This window comes from Cyprinodon tularosa, unplaced genomic scaffold, assembly GCF_016077235.1.
Source record: "Cyprinodon tularosa strain WSP-4 unplaced genomic scaffold, ASM1607723v1 ctg430, whole genome shotgun sequence".
Taxonomy (NCBI): domain Eukaryota; kingdom Metazoa; phylum Chordata; class Actinopteri; order Cyprinodontiformes; family Cyprinodontidae; genus Cyprinodon; species Cyprinodon tularosa.
The window spans coordinates 712674-739752 of record NW_024039153.1 but is presented as its reverse complement, the minus strand read 5'-3'; the positions used below and the strand labels follow the sequence as shown (position 1 = coordinate 739752).

The window sequence follows — 27079 nt, the reverse complement described above, 5'->3', positions numbered from 1 at the left end:
GGGGGAATGTTCGTTGGGACTGTGCAGGACCGCGGGACAGAGGTGCGGGCCTGCACGCAGCTGTTTGCCGGGCAGCGCACTCACGTGGGAGAGCTTTCTCCCCGTGCGCGCGCTCCTGGCACCGCGCTCCCCTGGGCCAGAGGAAGCACGGATACTTAGAGTCTGGGATGGACGCTTAGTGGCGCTCCATCACAATCTGCAAATCTACGGGGACTACAGGGGGAGGCGGGGCGCCACCCATCACTGACACTCTGGTTGAGGGAGAAACACAGGTAAGTGACCATGATAATCTAACAGGATATGATTATCCGTATAAGTCACTTACCTGGTTTAACAGCTCAGTCGTCCTCTCTGGTGAGGCAGGATCCAGCAGATGGACTGACAGAAGACAACACTAAACATCCTCTCAAAACAGCTGGCCTCAGAGAATGAAAACTTGAACTAAGGGAACTAAGCCAAAACTCAGAGCACAAACCCTAAAAAACTCCATGCAATGATCTGGCCCTGATAGCTGGGCTGAACCGTATATAAAGCAGAAGGAGCAGGTGGATAAGATGAATGATAATTAGTGAGCGGGGTGGGTTCAGCAGGTGAGTGAAGTGAGTAATAAGATCAGCTGTCAGGGCTGCGATCATTACCATCACAGTGGAAGACGTGGACTCAAACACCAAACAACAACATGGACACCAAAATAACTAAATGATCAGTATCTTCTGATGAACATATACAGCACTTGATTTTCATCAATATATTTGATTTGATGGGAAAATATGTCATTATGGCAATATATAGTGATGTTGCAATATCGGCAAGTATCGTGATACATATTGTATCGCAACACTCATACCAATACTGACCTCTAGTCTCACCACACGACAGTTGTACTCTACTCTTCCCATAAAAAATTGAACTGTCATGATGTTACAAAGTTCAGACCCAAATGCAGAAAACTGAACAGAGAGACCAGGGAAAAGGTTTAAGGGGTTTTATTGAAGAAGTTAAACAGAGGGAGAAGTGTTGCTCTGTACACTGCTCAACCGCAACTGTAAAGTGAGGGGAAGACACAGCGGTTAGTTCAGGCTCAGTGGGGAATTTGACTTGTGAACTTGGAGAAGAGGATTTGATTGCCGACTCACGTTTCCATAGAAGTTGTTGAATCCTTGACTCCTGTCTGCGTGCCATGGTTCCAGTGTTTGTCTGATTCGGTGGAGGGCGGAACAGGGTTTCCCAGAATGCGGTTGTTAGTTGGTCAACGGAGAAACTGACTGCCACTCACATTTCCTGCGGTACTTGAACGGGTCGTAGTGGAGAATAATCCCTTTCTCAGTGAGAAGCTCAAACGATCTCTTTGGGAAAGTGGATCCAAACCTCCTGTTTGAACCCCAGCTCAGTTTGAAGCTCAGTTGATCCTTCCAGGGAGAGAAGGTCCGAGAAAACCAGTTTGCAGGATGACTTCCTGCCGAGAGGCAAAGAAAAAAAAACAAAGTTAAACTCAGGTTGACAAAAACTCAGTTTGGCTCAGCAAAACTCAGCTTGACTAGAGTACCCAAAACTGGCAAACACTCTGGTGTCAAGGTAGTGGCAGTCAGCAGCTTAAGAACACTCCGTTTAACGAGGAAAACATCAGCAGGTGTGTGAGGAGGCGGACCAGAACCCATGCGCCTCCTGGTGGATGAAAGGAGACAAACACAGAAACACAAACACAAAGACAGGAGTCCTGACAGGAACACTTTTCTAGATATATTCATTTTTGATTAATGGAACTGAACCCCAGACTTCTCAGATTTTTGTTTGTAAAATACTTTAACAACTCTGTTATTTCCATCCATGCCTTTGCACTTTGTTGTATTAATTGCGATCATGTACAGCCTTAAAAATACTAACTGTAACATGACGATGTGCACATGATTTAGGGGGTATGAATACTTTTCAAAGCGATGTACATGGACAGGGTAAAGCTAACTTGTACTCAGCATGAAGGTGGAGAAATCAATATAAAAAACTATTATTAGTTGCCTTAGTTTAAATGCAAAGAAAATCATTGATTTTGTAGACTTTCAGCGAGAAGATACACAGCTATTAACACAACAGGATTGCTACAAGAGGGATTTGCATTGCGACTGATCTTGTCTTTATGAGAAAACCCAGTGCCTGCGGCAAACATACTGCAGTATGTATGTAGTCTGTTGTTTTTGAGTAAATGAAGCTAACTAAATGTAGAGTAAACACCTTTTAATAAAAAAAACCCTGCTTTCTCCAGATTTTAACTGATAGGGGGTGTTTGAATGATTACTACTTCAATATTATTCTGTCATGTATTTTTTAATTATTGATAATTTATTGCTGCAGTGAAATCTGATATTTGCAAACTAAGATAAAAAAAAATCCAAAAACAAGGAACTTTTTTATTACCCTACTTGAGGAGAACAAAAAGTCCTTGCTGTTCAGGTTAGTCCAATTTCTAATTACACCCTGACTCGTGAATCCAAGAATGAATAGCATTACCACGGTAACAAGGTCTCTTTGAAGCCATATTCTGAGACTTTCAGTTTTATAAAAGCAATCTCCCACAGAGAAAAAAAGAAGTGCCTTTCTAGCAGCCTGAATTCAGAGAACAGTATCTGCATCCGCGTGCACCCTATCACTCCTTTGTAATAACCTGCATCCTGCCAGACAACCTGTTGAGTACATTTGAAATTAAGTGACATAGAACATGCTATTGCTTGCATTGATGAAACATTGCAGGGCTTTTATTTTCATTCTTCAAATAGATTTTTTTTATCTGAAAGGAGAATCCTCACTGTTGACTTGTTTGTGGACAGGTTATGAAAGTCTTGAAGATAACTATGTTCAAGACAGCAAGATGGGCTTCGTCATCAACGCCATCTACGCCATGGCGCATGGTCTGCATGACATGCACACTCACCTCTGTCCTGGCCATGTAGGGCTGTGTGATAACATGAAACCCATTGACGGGAGCCACTTGCTGGAATTTCTCCTTAAGACATCCTTCACAGGAGTATCTGGGGAAGATATATGGTTCGATGAGAACGGAGACTCACCTGGAAGGTAAGCAAAATATAGTATCTAACAAAACACTTTTCATGTAATAACAATAAAGATATTAAACCATTAATGTATCTTGCTACGTTCAGAGCGCACGCTGCAGATGCAGCAGAAGCAGCTGGTTTACATTAGGGTGACCAAACGTCCGTATTTCCCGGGACATATCCGTATTTCACGTTCTGTCCCGGGCGTCCCGGGTTTTTTTTAGAAAGTGAGGAAATGTCCTGATTTCAATGCGCACGACGCTCCGTGTGACGTAATCCCTGAGCTGCGTCAGTGCGGGCAGCCCTGTTCTTAATCAGACGCTCTGTTCGAAAACCTGGGCTGCATCCTCCAAGGACGCGGTCTACCTGGACTGAATCCTTCGAAGTCCTTGAAAATAAGGAGGCCGGAAGAGTTTTGGCTGTGAATTCGAACAGGTCCTCCCTTCAGCGGGTTTTATGCTCTGTTGCTTAGCAACCGTGAAAGTTGACACACAAAGCAGGAAAAGAATGAATACCGAGTTTTTCAAAACTGTTTGTTTATTTATTTATTTTTTTTAAAGTTAAAGTGAACAAAGACTACACTCACGAGAATCCAGAATGGAATAAAGGTTCCAACCACCGGGAGCAGGAACAAATAAAATCAAATGTAATGATAGAAACCTTAGTCAGTTAAATAACCTGCTGCTGTCATTCTGCACATCTCTGATGTTGCTGCTATTTTCAAATATCCATTACTGTAAAAATGTCCATGGCTGCATATTGGTTATTAATTCTCCAGTTTTATATTGTTAAAACACTTTACAGAATTGTATTTTTTATATTTTAACTCTTCCCTATCATGTTATTCTTATACATTTTTCCAAGGTCCTCATTTGTGTGACCATTTTCAATAATCTTTCTGCTGCTGTAAATTTGACCATTGTGGGACAATAAAGGGATTTTCTATTCTATTCTATAAAAGGGGTAGAAATATATAAGTAAATCTAAACAATGTATCTACAAAATATATCTGCAAAATCTCTAATATTCAACAACAAAAAATACTTAGTTAAGCATATTGTGCAAAACAACAATAAAAAAATTAAACTCCTATCAGATTTATAGTTCCCACTCTGCAGATCTATTAGAATCCGTCCTTTAATTCCAGCCAAACCCATTTACACCGTAACAGATTAAAACCTTTAGATAAACCAAACTTTACCGCCACATATCTGACTCTATAACCATTAAAACAACTATTTTCATTCATTTCAGATGGAACTATTCACAGAGTTGTATTATATTAAACTGAACTTCCAATTTTCACCACTGTTCTGCGCCAAGTACCATTTCCTCTGATCACGGAGCAAACCCCCTCCCACCCCCCCCACCCCCCCACCCCGCTCCAAGGTGTCCTGGTTTTCCCAAATGAAAATATGGTCACCCTAGTTTACATGCAAAGTCAATGGTTGACGCACATCAAGGTAAATCGAAAAGTTCTAGAGCAGCAGGAGCAGCGCATCTTGATGCATCTGAGGCGTGGGACGTGCTGCACAAGCAGCAGCTGCTGGAGTTGGAAAAATTAAACTTTTGCTGCTGGACGTGCCTCATCAACCAATCAGATAAGCTGATATGGGAGACAGGGAGACAGACACAGCACTGCTGATGCAGAGCGCTATGATCACTCCTCCGAAACAGTTTATTAACGCCTAAATTAACTTAAAATGTTGAAACCTGCCGGGAAAATATGTTCGCTTTTATTATTCTTTTGCCTGTGGTTTGGATTACTACCTGAAAAACATCTTCCAGCTGCCGCGAACAGTAGCTGAAAACCCCCAAGAGGCGACCGGGCAAGAGTCTGCCATTGAAGGGAATTTCCAGTGATGGCGCATTCCTGCTGGTCCGAAACACACTTATAACAGCAAATATAGTCATTCTCTGCCATTGAACACAGAAGCAGCAGAAGCATCGGATGCATCTCGGCACACTTTTACCGGCAACTTTACCGCCACATATCTGACTCAATAACCATTAAAAACAACTATTTTCATTCATTTCAGATGGAACTATTCACAGAGTTGTATTATATTAAACTGAACTTCCAATTTTCACCACTGTTCTGCGCCAAGTACCATTTCCTCTGATCACGGATAAAGCAGAAATAGCTTTTTTGCTGCTTCCAGCGCTTGCGGTCTAAACGTAGCATTAAACCACTGGCAACAAGCTTGAGCCACTAGCCCTGAAAGTGCATGTTCAAGATGTAGGTAAAAGCCATTTTCCCTCCCTGGTGAAATGTCACTCCTCAGTATTACAACATGTCAGGTGTGAATGGGGAGCAGGTGTGTTAAATTTGATTTTAGTGCTCTCACACTTTCATACTGGTCACCTAAAGTTCAACATGGCCCCTCATGGCATAAAAATCCCGGATGATCTGAGAGAAACACTAGTCCCTCTACATAATGGTGGCATTTTCTTTGAAAAGTAGCGCAGCGACAGGTTCTCTTGATACTCTACAGAGACGGGCTCTCAAGTTAGTGACTTCAGGACTCAGACGGGAAACGATAATTAGCGTGTGAGTCTCTAACCAGGTAAAGTTCAGTCTGAGCCCAGAAGACGGAGTGAAGCTTGCTGAGCAAATAGGAGAAGAGAGCCAAATCCTGCTGCCAGTGCCAAGATCATTAAATTGAATGGATGTTCTTAGCATCATATTCAGACTTTGTCTTTTGAAAAATAGTCATTTAAGTTCCGTTAATGTCACTGCTGCCTCTCAGTCCTCAAAGCAAACTGTACAGATCGCTTCAAATCTGTCTGCATGGCTGTCATCACAGAAATAAGCGTTTTCTGAGGAAAAACTGAGGACATGTTGACCTGGAACATGTCCTGTAGTCTGGTGAGACCAGATTAATCTATGTGGTTCAGATGGAGTCAAGCTTGTAGGTCTGCGCAGCCCTATATTGTTAATCTATTACCTTTTTAAAGTTGAATTTCTAGCCAGTTATTTTCTGTTAATCCATCCACTTTCAGGTATGAGATTATGAACTTCCAACATGTGGAGCCTGGAGTTTATGACTACATCAACATCGGCTCCTGGCACGAGGGCATGCTGAGCCTCGACGACGAAATGTTCCAGATGAACAGCAGCGACATGGTCCGATCCATCTGCAGTGAGCCCTGCTCCAAAGGAGAAATCAAGGTTCAGGACTTTTCTCCAACATGCTGTGACCAGACACTGCTGGTTGCTAACACGTTTAATGTTTTTTCACAAGGGCATCTTACCCTATAAAAGAATTGCAGAACATTGCAGCTAAAGATTACATAAATCAGCACACATGCTTTTCTCATTGAAAAAATGATAACATTTTTGGGGGAAAAAACAAAAACAACATTTCATTAATTGTTGCTTTTTTTGCAAAACTTTACGGTAGATATAATATCTCATGATTCAAGACTGAAAAATATGTGTATTATTATCTTACATATTTTTGTCATTTTTTGAAGTTTCCAGCCTAAGAAATATGACATGATTTTGACATGAAATATAGAAGTGATTTTGTTTTCCTTAGGTCCAGATTACATAGATTAAGGTCATTTCTGTCAATGATCTAATTCTAATTCTTTTTTATGGTTACATTTATAGCTTTACAGAAAATACTGACTGCAATTCTAGTTCAGTTTTTTTCAGGTTTCTATTAATATTTCCTTAATGTTTTACAGCTGAAATGAGTTGTTATTAATTAGTTATATATATGAACAGCAGTATATATATATATATATATATATATATATATATATATATATATATATATATATATATATATATATATATATATATATATATATATATATATATATATATATATATATATATATATATTCATTCAGTCCATTTATTACTACTAGAGTCAGACATTTCTTTACTTTCTCTGTTTAAACTAATGGTGTCTTTGTGTTCGCATTCAAATTGTTTACTTTTTATTTCTTTTTTTTTGCTCAGGTCATTAGAAAGGGGGAGGTGAGCTGCTGCTGGATATGCACCCCCTGCAAAGACAACGAATATGTGCAGGACGAGTTCACCTGCAAGGCCTGTGAGCTGGGCTGGTGGCCTGACAAAGAACTGGAGGGTATGTTAGTTCACAGTGGACAGTTGATGAATTCTAGCTAAAATAAAGTGTCTCTTCCAATTGAAATCTCTCCAGGTTGGGCTAAAGGACAACTTATATCCTGAGCTGAAGGTTTCCTCACAGTCCTTGTCTATTGTAATATATGTTCTTAATTCCCTCATTTTACTTAACATTCTAGTTATTGTCTCTAAACTTACATTGTAAGATTTCTTAGTGATTCCCCCCCCTTACCATGCTTCCAAAGATGATTGGATATTTGTTTTGGTATAAGTGTCTTAGTCCTTATTTTGTCATTTGAAATAAAAAATAATTTCATTGTTGATTCTCTAAAAAGCTTCACTTCTCAAGCTCTGTATCCAGAGTAGATGGAAGGAAATTTGAGATCAGAGATCATCAAGCTTTCTTTTTTTTTCCAGTGTTGACAAGATTTTAATTTCTTCCTCAAACCTTTTGAATTTCAGAATCTCTTTCAACTCTTATTGTTTAAAGAGCAATGTTTCTAGTGACACATTAGAGATGCTCATTGAGATTGACTAAAACTAAAATAACAATCTTCACTGCACATTCATTTTAAATTATTCTACCCTTCTGCTGAGCATCAAGGGTATGATTTCCCATTGATCTATTTCTTTAATTTCCTTCACAGCTACTTTTCTTAAATAACAACTTATACCCGCTGAATAAAAACTAAATAACCCAAACTTATCTATATCCTTTACTAGTTTATTTGAATTCCCCTTTTCCTTTCAACTCGGCAAATTACCATTTTCAATCAGGTTGAAGACGAGACAAGAAGCTTGTTGTTTGCATGGATAAGGTGTTCTGAAGGCAGTTTTGATATGTTTGATATCACTGTTGAGCCTCTGACCTAAACTATTGCCCTATAATAAACAGAAGATAATTAATATATGAAGCTGCAAGCCAGGAGAAATAGATTTTGTTATTTGTTGTTTGTTTGTCTGGACGACCCAAATCAGACAGATCTCACCCAAAGAGGCCGAATGAATATGAAACAGCTTAATAAAATAAGCTCCTGAAAATGTGCCCAATAGGACCTAGAGTAATAAACAAAGGAAAATCCAAGTGAGAGGGAGTAAAACTCAAACAATCTATGGATCTTAAACAGACAGCCTGAACAAAACTGAAATAAAAGTGAGAGCAATATAACTAGATGAGAGTGAATGCTGGGGAGAACATCAGGTAAGAGTATTACATGTATTACAGGTGAAACTAGAAGAGAAAGAGCTTTCCACAGGAAAGACATTTTTGCATTCACATAGTGGGAAGGATGGAATCAATGATGCAAGGAAGGAATTCTAATATCTAGTTAGAGCAAGTCCTTCCTTTTAGTTCCTTCCCTTCTTCTTGGTAACAATGAAAAGAAGAACGGTTGAGTCAAGGTCTGGCTCTACAAACCTAAAACTGAACTGAAACTGTCATGTAGCATGGAAGTGGACTCATCATGCTGAGGAGCATTTAATGCTATTAACCCTGGTGTATTGTACAAGGTGGGTGGATCAAAAGTTCAGATCAACAGGCGGTCAAAAAATAAACCCATTTTGGTGCTCCACTTCTTTTAACTTAAATATTTTTATTCAATTTAGTTATTGCACAGAAAACACAAATGTACCTTCAGAGTAATGTCTTCAAACATTAGAACCCCTGACCACCAGGACAGTGACCAGCATCTATCTATCCTGTGAGCTCTTCCTTCTCTTTCCATCTGCCGTCAGAACTGCAGCCTGTACAGTTTGTCCTGAGACTTTTCTGCTTCATAAACCTGCTCTGTCCTATTTTCATTGCTTTCCCATGACACCTTAGAGCACATTCATCAACTTCACCGTTTCTTCCCACAGCAGCCGTGCTTCACCTACGATTCCTCTGGCCCACTTAAGCTTTCCTGCTATGCCTTTCTTAACCAAAGACATTCCGTGCACACAAGCTTCTGCATTTATATCAACATGATAGTGTTGATGATGCCATCAGATAATATAACCTATTTAAAAATATAAAACTGTTAGGATTTATACAAATTCTGCTTGTTTTCTAAGCATGGCGAATATGTGATCTCACTCTCATCTCTTTAATACACAGCTTTTTACTTTGTCCTGCTTCTTCGGCCTCTTCTACCCTGGCTGCAGACCAGCCTGGCCATAGCTCAGTTAAAAGGCGTTTATTTATAGTTGAGCTAGAAACCTACTTTAGAAATTACTGTATTTTCTCTAGCTGAGATGCTCTTTATTCCTTTATTATAGATGAATATAAAACAGCTTGAAGTTTAAAGTGCTTTTAATTTCTAAAACATGTAGTCACATTTAAATGAATCTAATCTTACAGTATTGGTCAGTATGTAATAGTTAAAGACATTTGAACTTTAACTTTGAGAGAAGGAGTAAGGGATGATATGCTTTTAAATCCTATGAGTCAAAACTTTTCATATCTAGAGATTGAAATCTTTGCTCCATCTTTGCAACAAAGCTCAGTCTCAGCCTTGTTGCATTGTGAGATTTTGTGAACATTAACTTTTAAGTCTTGCCTTAGATTCTAAATTGAATTTAGGTCTTAACTTTGACTGGGCCTTTCTAACACATGAATATGCTTTGATCTAAACCATTTTAGTGTGGCTCTGGCTGCATGTTTAGTGTTGTCTCTACAGTAGTCTTTTGAAGCCTCTAACAGGATTTCTTCTAGTATTGGCCTGTACTATCTCTGCCCATATTCCCGTTAACAACAACCTGTGTCCCTTTCCCTCCAAGAGAAAATCCTCCCCAGAGCATAAAGTCGTCACAGCCATGTCATGGGGTTGAGCAGTTTCACTTTTCCACCGCACCTTTGGGCCAAAATGTTTGAATATATTCCGATACGTTTGGAGCACCTTTTTGTCCTTTTTTTCCTCTTTCCCCTATATAGCATGAAGGTACCTTTAGAGGGTGCTACTTATTGTAAGATTTCTTTCCAGCTCTTCTGCATTGCATTACTCATAGTTGCTGTCATGATTTTAACTATGATCAGACCCAAAAGCAGTAAACCAAAAAAGTTTAACAGGTTTATTAAGAAGATTGTGAGGAACCCAGTGTTGCTCTGAGCACTGCTTAACCGGAACTGAAAGGTGAGGGGAAGACACGTAGTTCAGGCTCGGTGGGAAATTTGATTCTCGATCTTGAAGAGGAGAAATAGATTGTTGACTCAGGTTTCCAGAAAAGTGGTTGGCTCTTTGACTCCAGTCGGTGTGGGGGTGTTCCAGTGTTTGTCTCTTTCGATGGAGTGCGGACAGGGTTTACCCAGAATGCGGTTGTTTGTAGGGGAACTGAGAAACTGACTGCCACTTAGATTTTCTGCGGTACTTGAACGGGTCGTTGTGGAGATGAATCCCTTGCTCAGTGTGAATCTCAAACGATCTCTTGGAGGGAAGTAGATCCAAACCTCCAGTTTCGATCCTCAGCTCAGTTTGAAGCTCAGATGATCCTTCCAGGGAGAGAAGGTCAGAAAAATCCAGTTTGCAGGATGACTTCTTGCCGTGAGGCAAAGACAAAATAACACGGTTAAGACTCAGGTTGACAAAAACTCAGTTTGACTCAGTAAGAGCTAGAGTACCCAAAACTGGCAAACACTCTGGCATCGAGGTAGTGGCAATCAGCAGCATAAGAGTAATCCGTTAACGAGGTAAACTCTGCAGGTGTGTGAGGAGGCGGACCAGAACCAGACGCCTCCTGGTGGAGGAAGGGAGACAAACACAGAAACACAAACACACAGACAGGAATCCTGACAGTTGCCTTGTAAACAATGTATTGTGCAGATTTCCCTTCTAATTGCTTTTTATGAAACTCACATTTAGATCTCTGAGTTTAATGTGACATCATGTGGAAGAGCTTAGCATCTGAATACTTTTTGCTTTTATTCTTCTTCTTATTGTCAGGTTGCGAGCCAATCCCTCTACACTACTTGGAATGGAGCAATCCAGAGTCCATCATCCAGGTTGTCTTCTCCTGTCTGGGAATACTGGTTACATCATTCGTGGCCTTCATCTTCGTCCTATACCGTGACACGCCTGTGGTAAAATCCTCCAGCCGGGAGCTCTGTTATATCATCCTCGCAGGAATCTTTCTGGGATACCTGTGTCCTTTCACCCTCATAGCGCGACCGACGGTGGCTTCCTGCTACCTACAAAGACTTCTGGTTGGGCTCTCTGCAGCCATGTGCTACTCTGCCCTCGTGACCAAAACAAATCGCATTGCTCGCATCCTGGCGGGCAGCAAGAAGAAGATCTGTACCAGGAAGCCGAGGTTCATGAGCGCATGGGCTCAGGTGGTCATTGCCTCCATTCTGATCAGTCTTCAACTGACTTTGGAAGTTACTCTCATCATCATGGAGCCTCCTGAACCGATCAAATCCTACCCCAGCATCAGAGAAGTCTTTCTGATCTGCAACACCAGCAACCTTGGCGTTGTAGCTCCGCTGGGATACAACGGTTTGCTCATTATGAGCTGCACTTACTACGCCTTCAAGACCCGAAACGTTCCCGCTAATTTCAATGAAGCCAAGTACATTGCCTTCACCATGTACACCACATGCATAATCTGGCTTGCATTTGTGCCGATCTACTTTGGCAGCAACTACAAGATTATAACCACTTCCTTCTCTGTGAGCCTCAGTGTGACTGTAGCTTTGGGGTGCATGTTCACGCCAAAAATGTACATCATCATTGCAAAGCCAGAGCGGAATGTGCGCAGCGCGTTCACCACGTCGGATGCCGTGCGAATGCATGTCGGAGATGGCAAGATCGCTTGCCGAAGCAGCAGCTTCCTCAACATGTTCAAGAGGAAGAAGAATGCAGGAAATGGCAGGTGGGTTCATTAATTGAGTCTGAGATCTGCTCCTGAGGCACCTCAGGGATGCTCGTTTTACTGGAACTCCTTTCTAAGGGAGCTTGACGTCTAACTGTATTTACTTTCATTGAAGCACCTGTTGCAACCTGTGAGGAATATAGGACACTACTCAATTCACACAGCCATTTCCTCCTTTGATCTGTTGGCGAAATTAAAACAAGCATCTCTGTGTGCTGAGGGATAGAAGTGAGATGAAGAACAAAAGCTTTCTACAGGACTAATTATACAGCAGAGATTACTGCAGATCAGAAAATACCTCTCAGGTCTAATGTTTGCATACATTCATCACAGGAATGTGTGGCTTTTAGATTTGAGTCTTTTCATCATTCATTAGAATTCAATCTTTTTTCTGATTTTTCTCTTTCTTAAGCATCACAGTTTGAATATCAATATTTTGGAATATCTATTCCACAAAGGCTCAAATAAATAAACCCATAGGCCACTTTATTAGGTTCACCTGTCCATTCACAAATAGTAAATCCACCAATTCTATGGAAGCAGCTGAATGCATTTAACTATCTAGACATGGTAAAGATGGGTTTCAGAATGTGGGGTTCACCTAAAGTGCTCTGAAAGATCCAAGATATCATCTGGTTTAAAAATTTTAGAAAAACAAGAGTAGGTGAAATAATAAGTTGTCACACAAATAGTATGCCAGGTGGGCTACAGCAGTGGAAGCTAAGAATAAAACAGAATAGAATAGAATAACATCAGCTAAGAATAGAAATCTGTTTCTATAGTTTAGAGATCTGTGCCCAATGGGTCTTACATGTATGTCCTCTGAGTCTTCTACTGCAGTTGAACAATGATTCAATTTAATTCAGCTTATTTCTATAGCGCCAATTCACAACACGTCTTCTCAAGGCACTTTATAGTTCAACCAGATCATCCAGTCAAACTGATTCAGAGTTTTCTACTTAAAGAAAATCAGTTGATTGCATCGACTTATTGACTCAAAGGCAATCCCTCACACCAAGCATGCTTGTAGTGACAGTGGAAAGGAGAAACTCACTTTTAACAGGAAAAAACCAGCAGAACTAGGCTCAGTGTGAGCGGCCATCTGCAGAGGCCGACTGGGATTAAAGGAGACTTAATTAAAAAAAGATATCAGAATAAAACAAAGGTATTGAACAAATCCTTTCTGCTTTGACTCACAATTTCTAATATGAACTGACGATTAAAACCAAAGAATAGGGTATAAAAGCAGGAAAGATGCTAAATATCTATTAATAAGAGTATCTATAAAACACAGCAAGAACAGATAAACCCCCTATGATACAAATGAAAAAACGGGTTAAATTTCACAATTTCTGAACATGAATAAAAATATGACTCTTAAATTATACTGAAACATATTTCTTGAAATTGCAGAGTAGAAATGCAGAGAAACCATTTCCAGTGAGAACAGGGAAAAGGTTTAACAGGTTTATTGAGAAGATTGTGGAGATTCCAGTGTTGCTCTGAACACTGCTCAATCGGAACTGAAAGGTGAGGGGAAGACACTGCGGTTAGTTCAGGTTCAGCGGGAAAATAGATTCTCGAACTTTTAGAGGAGGAAAGGTAGGTGGACTCATAGACTCCAGTAGGTGAAGGATGTGTCTCGGTGTTTGTCTCATACGGTGGAGTGTGGACAGGGTTACCCAGAATGCGGTTGCTTGTAGATGAACGGAGAAAACCGAGTGCCACTCGGATTTCCTGCGGTACTTGAACGGACTGTGGTGCAGATGAATCCCTTGCGCAGTGTGAAACTCAAACGATTCCTCAGGGGAAAGTGGATCCAAACCTCCGGTTTGTATCCCCAGCTCAGTTTGAAGCTCAGTAGATCCTTCCAGGAAGAGAAAGTCCGAAAATCTAATTTGCAGGATGACTTCCCAAAACTGGCAAACACTCTGGCGTCGAGGTAGTGGCAGTCTAACCTGACAACAGCCAGATGCATGTCTAGCTCTGCCTAGCTCCACTCACATACATCTGGGACATCGCTCATTGAAAGTGATTTCCCCAACCAAATTTATGGTCTGGCCAATCAGGACGCAGTGCGGGTGTTTCCTGGATGTGACGTAGTGGAGAAGCGACCGTGAGATTCCAACAAAAATGGCGGCTCGCATTGAGGAAGCAAGCGTTAGCATTGATGCTGCTATTTCTTCTGTGTTGTCCAATCTATCTGATATTGTTTCATTAAAAGAACATCAGAGAACGGCCTTGAAGGCTTTTGTTGGTGGAAACGATGTTTTTGCCCTTCTCCCGACCGGGAGCGTCACGGGTTAGCTTCGGTGTGAGTGGTTGAAATAGCAAGTCGATAAAGATGACAGACAAGTGGCTTATCCAATCATATGCAAGGAGTTTTGATAAGGCCCAGCCTTCAGTAAAGGCAATTCCCATGGCGATGTCCCAGATGTATGTGAGTGGAGCTAGGTGGAGCTAGACATGCATCTGGCTGTTGTCAGGTTAGTGGCAGTCAGCAGCTTAAGAGCACTCCGTTAACGAGGTAACCCCTTGCAGGTGTGTGAGGAGGAGAATCAGTGTCAATCAATGGTGGAGGAAGGAAGACAAACACACAAAAACACAGACCACACAGACTGGAGTCCTAACAGAAAGAGTATAGTGCTGAGAGTTGTCATACTATTGTGGCTGTTTTGTAAAATATGCAGTCAGTACATGACCTCCCTCATGGTGCACTGGACACATACTAATTATTTCTGATTCTTTCAAAAACTGCAATTTCTTTTTCTCCTGATTTAATTGTATGACCAACCCCAGTTTTACTTTACCTCCCTCTGTATACCTATATCTTGCATAGGGTCCCATGGCACCTCTGGTATCCCAATCCCGATACAGGGTTCTACAATAGTTCATGCAGGCTAACCTCTTACACCCTCAGGGGGTATAAATAAATTTCTGCCTGACAAAAACACACAAAAGTAAATCACTTATAGCCTCACAGCTATTAGATTTAAGAAGAAACTTTTGGTACCTCTGTAAAGGTAAGATGTCATAGAATGGTTTTCTGGTTTCAGCACCATTGTAGCTTTGACTCTGCCTGAAATATTAGGGACAAAATACAAAATATTTTGCATTTTTTGAACCTCGCCAAAATTTTCTTTGAAATAAACATTGCAAAACACTTCCAAAATATTATTTATAGCACAAAAAAGTAGTACAGACTTTTAAATCTAAATGTTGTGTAAAAATATACCAAATTTGGACTCAATCAGATGAATCATATTTATTTTAGAATGGTATTAGTGAGAAATTTCTTTGGCGGAGGGGCCATTTTAGCACATTTATCCAAAAATGTCACCAAGCTGTGCCAAATGTGTTTTTTACATCAATACTGGGGGTTTGTTAAAATTACGAGGTCACGTAGCACCTGGACCCACCGGTGGGTCCGTAGGGTTCTAGGGGCTAAGTACATTTGGACAAGATTGGACTGGAAAATGTTCAGACACACACAACCATTCACATACATCTAAGGACAATTCAGATGCCAGTTAACCCAACAGTCGTGTTTTCGGACTGTGGGAGGAAGACAGAGTACCCAGAGAGAACCAACACATGCACCGGAACAACATGCAAACCCCAGAAAGATCTAAGGCTAGAAATCAAACCCAGGACCCTCTTGCTTCAAGGCTACAGTGCTACAAACTTTGCCACCACTTGTGAGATCAGGACTCTCCAAAGGAAGAAAGATAGGTCAGTGTCTGCGCAGGAATTTCTGGAAAAGCTTCTGTTCCACAAAGCCACAAGCCTTTTCACAATCTATGGAAGAGCAAGGATGCTGATTTGTGGCTCTGTAGAGCAGGCTGGTGACAGCAGGAAGATGTCACAGTGGGACTGGCAAATTTTGACAGACAATGCTTGGCTTGAGTTTGGGTTAGACATCCGGAATTAGAGCACACAAATAAAAATCTTCAAGTTTAAAGAACCCAGGGGAGATGGCAGTTATTGGTGTTCAGAGAACAGAAACTGGTTAGAAGTTGTTGAACCAGAAACAGGCTGAAGAAGCTGTTTTAGGCTTGAATTGGTTTTCAGGGCATTGAAACAACAAGGATTTGTGCAGAAATCAGAAGCTAGGGGAATGTTGTGGCTAAAGCTGAACAGGGAATTCCAAGAGGCAGAAAAGAGATCGTGATTAGACAGGGAGGGTAATAACGCTGGACATTTACTCACATGATGACTTTCAATAATCTGCCTCTGTTTGTCAGCCAGAAAGCAGTACATCAAGTCTAGTAAACAGGTGGAGTGAATAAAGCATGAATAGGATGCAGGCAGGTGAAGAGAAACAGGCCGTGATCATGTATCATCAGCCTCAGCTGCATGATGTTAACAAATCAATATGGTTAAAACTCCAGAGAGATCCTTCCAACATTAACACATTTCAAAAGCCAAATTTGAGTTCCAACCTTCTACTAAAAAGTTATTGCTAAAAGAGTGACAAAACATTGTGCTTACGTCATCATTCATTAAAAGGTTTGAAAAGCTGCTGAAAATTCGCACTATTTATGATGATCAAAACTCTTCTCTTATTGTTCTTTTTTTATATTAACCCAATTCTCCTATTAGAATTGTTATTGTATCTAACCTTCGTTATGCTCATCACTATTTGCAAACATCAGTATTGCTGGCAGCAAAACGGATCCATTGCATACTGCTGCCATCACCATGCTTAACTATGGTGGTGGCAGCAATGCTTAATTATGGTGGCTATTAGAGGTGCTGCTTTTTAAATAATTAAACCAAATGTCAGAATCAGTGAGTAATTAACACTAAGCCTTTGTGGATTAGCGAAAATTCACTCTTAATCCTAACATGTGCACCAGTTTTTTCATGATGATGATTCTGAACAGAAAAGATTGTATGAAATAAAATTGAAAACTTAAAGTAAAATGTACATTCCTGTGAATGGTGAGTGCATGTAAGCTTTGGGTTTGAGCTGTAAGAACTTTGTTGTGTGCTTCTTTTATTATTTAACTCAAAACTGAACCTGCAGATACCCTCAAATACCAACCGTAGAATAAAAAACAATTTGTAAGATATATATATATATTCATATATATATATATATTTGATACACTAGTTCATTTAAAGCACCTTGATTTGCTGACATGAACATGAACTTTTTTTTTCTTCACCTTTTCGGGTTCCTGTACAGTAACAGCCATCTTTATTTTGTTCATAGTTCTAATGGAAAGTCTGTGTCATGGTCTGAACCAGGTGCAAGACATCCTCCCAAAGGGGATCATATGTGGCACAGACTGTCAGTGCATGTGAAGAGACAGGAAGCAGGTTCCAATCAGATGGCTGTCATCAAACCCTTAACTAATACCTACCAAAACACTGCCCGGGAATTCTCCGACCTCAGCACTAAAACTTTATATAATGTGGCTGAGGAGGATGAAGATGACCCACTCACTTATAGCTCCCCCACCACTCCCCCAATGATGGCCCACGGGCAGATGCCAGCCTGTGACATGACAAAAGAGACAGACGAGGACATGGAGCTCTACACCCCTGAGCATCTCCAGCAAAATAGCATCGTCTCTCATCATGGCATCATGGAGCACCTGCACGAGGAGACTGTTCTGAGTAACTTCAACAGTGATATTCATGAGCTGGGTGATGATGTCTGCATGCCTCAGGCTGTGTCAGGCATGCCAGTGTACCACCAGGCTCACCTGATCCAGCAGGAACCGATCCTGCCTGTCCATCTCGACCCATTCGATGAGGAGCCTGTCTCCCAGTTAGAAGAGGAAGAGGGTATGGACAATGAGCAGTTTGGTCTTCTTCAGGGCTACATGTACAACAACGCCCAGATTCACGACGACGAGGACTTGTTGGAGGTCAAATTAGCGATGGAGGACTCAGTCGCCCTGATGCCTCCCTCCCCTTTCCGTGATGGCTCTGGTACCCCTGTAAGCCCATTTCCCAACTCCCCAGTGTCTGAGTCCATCTTGTGCACACCCCCAAATGTGACCTATGCCTCCGTTATTCTTGGAGACCACAAGCAGAGCTCCTCAACTCTGTGAGTTAATGCCCTATATGTTCTGCTATATGTTCAAGTTTACATTGACATGCGCTGTATGTGATTATATATTTAAGGAACAAGTTACTGTATGGTTGTTGTAACTCAATAGCTTTTACCTAAGTTCAGACATTTTTTTTAAAGAATTTAATATAATGTATGCAGTAGTAAAGATTTTGGTTCTTGCAAAGATGCTGTATATTTCTAATAAGATTTCACTTAATTAGACTCTGCCTTTAGTTGACAATTACATAAGATTGCCGGTGGATGCAAGTACAGTAAATTTATTTGTTTGAAAAACAGATTTCTAGTCATTCATGACTATAGTTTCAGTATAAGACAACTTACTTTGACAGTTTGCTAATAAAATGTGTCTTGTGTTTACACATTAATTCTGTCCTCATCAGATAAAAGGAGGACTAAAGCAGGAGTTTGGTGTAAAATCGCTTTTTTTTTTCTGTTACTGTAGAATTAGATGAGATGAAGAACAAGCTGCTTATGAGTGTAAGTGCTTAGCATAAAACCAGACAAAATCATAGTTTAACTACAAAATGGAAATAGCCTGTGGCTTCAATCTATCACAGACTTTCTCTAATGCAATGATTAGATTTTTTTTGCTCCATTTTTAAAATGCCCTTTTCAGTACTCGTGAGCTTTTAAGATTCACTCCCTAATTATAAACAATGGTTCAGTTTGCCTCTTCAATCACTCACCCATTTTCTACCCACATGTTGCCATTATATGCCCTTTGCACCCAAAGTGTTGCAGATTTTGTATAGTTTTGTATTTTTGTAATCAACAAACAGCCAAAAAACAATTTTTTTCACATATAATCTTACTTAATTATACTTTACATTAATTTATATTGTTTCTTATATCAATCTGGTTCACTGTACTATTATCAAATATTTCAGATTATGCCCTGATAAAACCAAAAGCAATACCTACTGTAACCTTTTGTGGGTAGAAATTATACAACAGACTTGTGTTATCACATTTCTGTGCAGTAGGTTAGAAATTTTTACTCATTGGAAAAGGGAATAAGTTGTTCTTAAAGGGGTCATTCAGAAACTATAACAAAAAAAAAAAAAAAAAAGGGGAAGAAAAAAAACAATGTCCAATCAGAAAACAACAGCTGTGAAATATATTCAAGATGGGTTGGTGGTTTTTGCCATGTTAGCCTAAATTTTTTCATGACATTTAAATTTATCAAATCCTTGCTTTTGTTAGCCCAAGAAAAGATATTTGGTAAAATGTAGTTTTGTTTTGATTATTTATTTTGTCTCTGGAAAAGGAACTTTCTGTTAGAAAGTAAAGGTACGTTCACACCGAAATCGTTTTGGTCTATGGGCTCTCGAAGTGTTTGAGAGGTCCTGCCGTGCGTCCAATAATCGAGAAAGGTGCATCGGAGCATCTTGTTGTCAGAGCGTCCGAGTATTTGCAGTGGAGTTCAGAAATCTAAACTTTTGCAGCTTGATGTAGAGCAACCAATTAGAAAAGCTACCAAGACGACCCACATGCAAGATGTGATCACTTCTGCAGAGCTTTCTGCATATGAAAAGCAAATAAATATAAAGGGGTTGAAGTCCACAGGTTTTTAAAAAAGCCAGGAAGTTGGATTGTTTTGTATAAAGAAAAGAGAGTGAGATCTGATCATTATTTATTCATGTTTTTACTGTCGCCAAAAAGTTAATAAATACTTAAATTAACTAAAAATGTTAAAAACCCACTGTAGAAAAATATTTGATTGTATATACTGGTACTTGCAGCTTTTACTGCAAACCTTAAAAATACTTTAGCGGTCCCCAACCTTTTTTGCACCACGGACCGCTATATGTCAGACAATATTTTCACGGACCGGCCGAGGGGGGGGGTTTAAATACGATCAAGTAAAATGATACGACTGGCATAGAATCAAATACAAACAGCATAAAAATAAAACAACAAGCCGGTCCCATCTAGGCGTAATTGGAGACAATGACACACGAAGTGTGCTCCTGATGTCCAGTCTGCTCCGTAGCTTTGTTTTGGTCGCTGTAACCGCAGAAAATCCCGCTTCACAAAGATAGGATGTCAGAGATGCACCAACTGATGTAATTGGGAGAGAATAGCGCAGTTTTTTATATTTTTCAAAATAAGACATCACTCAGACTCTGATCGTCGATAAATTATATATATATATATATATATATATATATATATATATATATATATATATATATATATATACATATATAGTTTTTTTTCTGTGCGGCCCGGTACCAAATGACCGACGGACCGGTACCGGTCCGCGGCCCGGTGGTTGGGGACCGCTGCTTTAGAATAATTCACTTCTAGCCACTATAAACATTCATTTCACTGGGGAGTCCCAGCGCTGCTGCCCTCCAGTGTGCTGGTCAACAAGAACTGCATATTTTAGCAGGATCGTAATCCTGATGAACTGACTGCACAGATAATGTTTTGAGGTGAACTTTTTCCACTTAAAAACTTGTTAAAACTATTTTTCCAACTCACTAAAGTAAATAAAGCCAATCTGCTCTCTAGCTTGTAAAACAGAACAGAGCAGATAAACAATCAGAACACAGAGCATCTAGGGTGCTGAAATGTCAAAGCATCTTGACCAGCGTTTGGCCCAGCTTCCAAGTTTAGGCTTTTAAGCGCTTTTAATGCCTAAATGGGTGTGAATGCGCACAGTAATGGCAACCAGGACCTAATAACTGGTATTTGCTGCAAACATTTTCAACAACATGTATTCATTTTTCTTCCAGGAGTTTTTGCCTACTTTTTTCAGCAAATTTGTTTTAATTAGGCCACATTAATGGGCTTTTGAGCACAAAAGTCCAACATGTTAACTTAATTTAAAACCAGACTTTGACTAGACCACTCATTGCATTGTACAAAAAACCAAGTTGCTTGGACTAAAAATAAAAAGCTAACAGGTGGACATCATCCATCAATTCCTTCTTATAAAGAGCAGAATTTACGGTTATAAGTCGCAGTTGTCCAGGTCTGGCAAAGCAGCCCCAGGTTATCAGACCACCATGTTAGTATTAAGTTCTTGTTTTGCAATGCTATTTGGGATGGAATAATTCGCACTGTTCTCCCAAACATCAACATTTTATTTGCCCAAATGTCTTGGGGAATACTCAGAAGTTGTTTTAAAAAAGGTGAGACATGGCTGTGTGTTCATTTCGGTTTGGGCCTCGATGCCATTTTGCCATAGGCTCTTTCTTGCTGTTAAATAATTAACAGTAAAGTAAGGACTGCAATACTTTATATCTTTTTCTCGGTTCCTTTGTAAACTCTTAGAGGAATTGTCAATGTGTAGACCTACTTAGAACCAATAGGTCTAATGGGAAAAATTACCACATTTTCATTGTTTTCTCTGTTGCTGGATTAAGGAACCAACTTTGACTTTCTAGGGTCTCAATATCTTAGAAATGGATTTTAACCCATTTAAGAATGAAAGATAATGACTTTATTCAGGATATAGTTTGCTTTCTATGTGAACTTTGTGCTACTTCCTTTGGCAGTAATACAACATAAGTTTTTTTTTAGAAATGTGGTTGATAATAGCTGCCTAATAATATTATCTGTTTTTTTGTTTGTTTGTTTTTTTCACCACGTTGGGCTAGTCATGTTTGGACAGTTTTTATCCTTATTTTTTTGTTGCGTATTTTGTGTTTGTATATATATTTTTTAATCCAAGAGATTTAAATGGGACAAAAAACAAACAAAAAAGTTATCTGTACTTGATGAACACTTTTTTACAGCACTGTATCTGCCAAAAATGATTGTAAGATTCATTAATTAATTGTAAATATTTTGCAGTTCAATCTATTTACTTGCATTACCTATAACATGTCATTGAAATGTCACTTATGTCTTATGTCTAATCTTAGTCTAATCACTGCTTTGTTGTTTTTTATGTAGCTAATTAGGACCACGCACAAACTGTCAAATCTTTAAGGCTTTGATTTATCACCTACTTAATTAGTGAAGGATAGCAAAGCATATATTTACATTCTTGGTTATCTCTTCATAAATTCTGGTTTAGTTTAGTTTTGTGCTAAGTTAAGATACTAGGCTAGCTAGTGGATGTTACTCATTGGCATTCACAAAGGTATATTATATTGTCTGATTTTACATTTTAATGCCAAACTACTGATTTAGTGTTTTTAAAGGTTTTGGAATGGAAAAATATACATTTATTTCTGTTCAGTCTGCGTATCTGTTCCAGAAGACTGTATCATGAATGTAGCAGGGGACAACTTCAAGTGCCACGTTTTCATGAAAACCTTTTCTTTTATATGTTTAACACATTTCTATGGTCTTGAAATACATGTGAAACAATTGATAAATTTGTATCTTTTATAATAATATGTCTTATGTCAAAGCTAGAGTTAGCCCTCACCCTATCTCTGAGTTAAATTGTTTTGTGAATGTATGAATTGTGTATTATATTTTGGTATCAAATTGTATATCAATATGCGTAACAGTATTGCAGTAGAAAGAGACTTTAGCTGTAAAACTTTCTGGTTTATATCAGTTTCTTAGATATTTAGACTCTGAAAGTTTATCTCTGTTATATAGGAGAAGTTTTACCATAAGCAATCAAGCTATTTTTTAGATCAAGCCCTATGAAGTTACACTATATTTATTGTTGGCAAACATTTGAACTATACTCATCAAAATGGAGTGAATTAAAAGTTTGATGGTTTTTCTTGTCTGTGTTTCATGATGAGCATCTGCAGCTCGATCTGAGGCTGCCATTTCTCAATGTTTAAATTAAAAATTCATACCTCTGTTTGTTTGAAAACAAATAATTTCACAAGGGATGGTCTTACATAAAATAAAAAAAATTGGGGACACTTCCTGTTTTTGTTTTAGATTACAATTTTTTTTTATATTTAGAAAAGTTAATATCTATGATTCCGCATGCAAAATAGCTCTTTTACTGGGAGATTCAGAACAGCAAACATCAGTCTTCTGTTTTTGTGTGTAAAACATTTTTCCTCAGTGCAAAGTTGGCAACTGACATCATGGATCATTGTAGAGTGTGACCCAACGGGAAACCTAGCAAGCAATGGATATCCTCCTAATGCAATTGTCTCGGTAAGCAAAGATTTTAATAGAAAATCTGTTAAGATCCACACAGCTCAGGAAAGAAAAAAAATCTGTTTAAATGATAACATGCACTTCGTAAATCAAACCCGTATGGAGGAGAATGTGTTCCAGGAAAGGTGGATAAGTAAAACCAATGAACACACCATGCCTTTGTGAAAATACAGCGATGGCTGAATCATGCTGTGTGGATGCCTTTTATTTAGAGGGGTTATTGAGTTGATGAGATGATGTAAAGAACTAATTCTGTAAACTATAGTAAAACCAAATTTGTTAAAGTCTACAGAAGATCAGACACTGATGTAGAACTTCACCTTCCATCAGAACAAACTTACAGGCACAGCTGCAATTGAACCGTTATGATCAAAGTAAATTCATGTTGGAAAAAAGCTAAATCTACAGCAGAGTCTGTGGGTAGGTTACTTCATTCAGATACCAACTTTAATTTAAAGTGTGAATTGTATGAAAATATCTAAAATTATTCATTAAATTCTCCAGAATAATGTGGCATTTTGTGTTGGTGTACAGTGCAAAATCCCAAGATGCATCAGAGTTTTACCAAAGTGGTATAAATACTTTAGTATCGCTCCATATTGATCTAAAAGTAGAATTTTGGCCTTATGTAAAGTTTGATCAGCTATCCTGTAAAAGTGCTGTTTTTTCTCCATTCAAATGTTTTGTCAGTATTTACCTGTTTAAAAATTTGACATTCTTCATCAACAAATTCTCAGATTTTATGTTTAGATGAAACCTTATTAAACAGTATATGTCAAACACAATGGAGATTATGCTATAGATTTCACCATGTTTTTTTTCTCCCATGCAGTTTACATTTGTTCACTGCTACACTTTATGAAATGGAAATTTTTAATTTTACTTCTAAGCTGCTGCTCATTTACTGTCTGAAAGCTGTACACAATGAAATCTCTTTTTCTATACACTATGTGTATACAAAATGACAAAAAAAGTTGTCTAAGTCTAAGTTAAAAAAAACTAAATAATGTATTTCATGCTTCTTTCATGTGAAGGATTTTACATTTGACCTGTTTTATACAGCAGTGCTTTAAACTACTGGTGGATGCTGCGGCTTTCCATAAAACTTGCATGACGTTACACTAGCAGAGCGTGTGAACTGTAAGATTCCTGCTGCGGTATTTAGTCTGCTCGCAAAATGTTTTCAAAAATTAAAGCTTCAGAGACCCACAGCAAAGTTGAAAACTAGTCTAAGTAATGCATGCACAATGTTCCAAGTTGCCCAGCTCTCCTTTCCCCATGGGCTGGTATAAATATTGATGAGGCAGGTGCCCTGCTTGTCAGACAAATGATGTAGTGCGACACCATCATGTTCAGTGAAGAGCACCACTGAGATGGGATCAAAGTAAGCCAGGTTTATAGGAAGTGTCAGGGCCAGTCGTCGCTGCGTTAGGGATAAGACTTAGTGGCACCAAGCCAAACCTACCCTGCTGCTGGTTTACACTAAACCTATTTTTCATACCAAGTCTCAAACCAACAGCCACCATGAGTTCTGCTGATGGCCATTGAGCTTCCAGGCACAAATTCATACTCTGGTTTCTGCCCTCCGACGAGTGCCATGTGTGGGCTGCCTAATAAACACCTCTATGGAGACAGTAGAGCTCATTTCAGCGATAACCCACTCAGTCAGGATATTAAACAGATCAGCATGACACACATCCTGCAGGGAAAAAGAGCATGACGCTCCCTGCACCAGCAAGATGCTCTGGTGATTGACCTACTAAAATGATGGGCCAGAAGGTGTGAAACTAATGATCTCTCAAACCTCATAAAGTCCACAAGAGAGTGGGCAGAAATGCAATATGCTTCAGGCATTCGTCATTAAAACACCACTTTCCCCCCCCTGAGACTGACATACAGTAGCTGTTAGGTAACTCTTGCACATAATTTAGCTCATTTGCTCTTATAAGCTAAAACCAGTTAATAAGCTGGGAGATGAAAACAGCTGGAGGCAAAGTAGTTTTATTAACTCGACCCCTATATTGTGGTGAGAAAATGCAAACACACAGAGAAAACTGTATCTTCTTTAAGGAAATAGTGCCTATACTGTATAGATCCTGAAAAAAGCCAAACACACAAATATCTTATTATTCCGCCACACTGCCATTGTCATTTAGAATTAGAGTCAATAGATATCTGTTAGCAGGCTCAAAAAGAAATAATACTATTTAAGACTATGGCTATTTACCAGAGTCTTGAATGATATTTTGAACTCTCCTGATCGAATATATATCTAATTTACGGTGGCCCTGAGGTGCAAAACACAACACAAAAAGAGAAAACACAACGGCAAATCAGAAAACCCAACGGCAAATCAGAAAACACAACACAAAAAGAGAAAACACAACACAAAAAGAGAAAACACAACGGCAAATCAGAAAATACGACACAAAAAGAGAAAACACAACACAAAAAGAGAAAACACAACGGCAAATCAGAAAACACAACACAAAAAGAGAAAACACAACAGCAAATCAGAAAACACGACACAAAAAGAGAAAACACAACAGCAAATCAGAAAACACAACACAAAAAGAGAAAACACAACAGCAAATCAGAAAACACGACACAAAAAGAGAAAACACAAACGCAAATCAGAAAACACAACACAAAAAGAGAAAACACAACAGCAAATCAGAAAACACGACACAAAAAGAGAAAACACAACAGCAGATCAGAAAACACAACACAAAAAGAGAAAACACAACAGCAAATCAGAAAACCCGACACAAAAAGAGAAAACACAAACGCAAATCAGAAAACACAACACAAACAGAGAAAACACAACAGCAAATCAGAAAACACAACACAAAAAGAGAAAACACAACACAAAAAGAGAAAACACAACAGCAAATCAGAAAACACAACACAAAAAGAGAAAACACAACAGCAAATCAGAAAACACAACACAAAAAGAGAAAACACAACAGCAAATCAGAAAACACGACACAAAAAGAAAACACAACACAAAAAGAGAAAACACAACGGCAAATCAGAAAACACAACACAAAAAGAGAAAACACAACAGCAAATCAGAAAACACGACACAAAAAGAGAAAACACAACACAAAAGGAGAAAACACAACGGCAAATCAGAAAACACAACACAAAAAGAGAAAACACAACGGCAAATCAGAAAACACAACACAAAAAGAGAAAACACAACGGCAAATCAGAAAACACAACACAAAAAGAGAAAACACAACACAAAAAGAGAAAACACGACGGCAAATCAGAAAACACAACACAAAAAGAGAAAACACAACGGCAAATCAGAAAACACAACACAAAAAGAGAAAACACGACGGCAAATCAGAAAACACAACACAAAAAGAGAAAACACAACGGCAAATCAGAAAACACAACACAAAAAGAGTTGTGTTGTGTTTTCTCTTTTTTGTGTTGTGTTTTCTGATTTGCCGTTGTGTTTTCTGATTTGCTGTTGTGTTTTCTCTTTTTGTGTTGTGTTTTGCACCTCAGGTCCACCGTACTAATTAGATTATTTTTGTCTTTTTTCGACCTCTCTGAAATGGCGCAAATGTCTCAGGGTAAATTGTGAGCCTAATTACCTCCACTATTACAGTGACCCTGTGATGTCAGAGGTTAGTTCACTTTGGGTCATATTTGCACATGGGCGATGGGATCACAGAGTGGGCATCATGTCAATGATGAATGGATGTTTGATCATATTAGCCGTTGCATCCCTGAGAGCGAGGGTGACCCTCACCATAATGCTGCCACCACTCTGCTTAAAAAGTGAGAAGACAGGTTTTTTTTTTATTGGAATGCTTTATTCTGACTCATCCACGCATTCTTTATGTGTTTGATGAGAAAAGATAAATCTTTGTGCAACTTTAGACCTTTCTG

At 39.1% G+C, this 27079-nt stretch overlaps 1 protein-coding gene across 3 annotated transcripts in view; it reads left to right on the top strand.

The window, feature by feature from the left end:
- Nucleotides 1-19392, top strand: part of grm1b (glutamate receptor, metabotropic 1b) — a 48443-nt gene extending 29051 nt beyond the window's left edge. For 2 of the 3 annotated variants that reach the window (XM_038299520.1, XM_038299521.1), the window contains 5 exons: nt 2823-3069; nt 6054-6222; nt 7024-7150; nt 11067-11994; nt 17213-19392. In XM_038299520.1, coding sequence (XP_038155448.1) covers nt 2823-3069; nt 6054-6222; nt 7024-7150; nt 11067-11994; nt 17213-18059 — 2318 coding nt within the window. In that variant the 3' untranslated portion in view covers nt 18060-19392. The remainder of the gene's footprint in view (nt 1-2822; nt 3070-6053; nt 6223-7023; nt 7151-11066; nt 11995-17212) is intronic. The other variant, XM_038299522.1, reaches the window with a different exon arrangement.
- Nucleotides 19393-27079: the final 7687 nt, after the last annotated feature.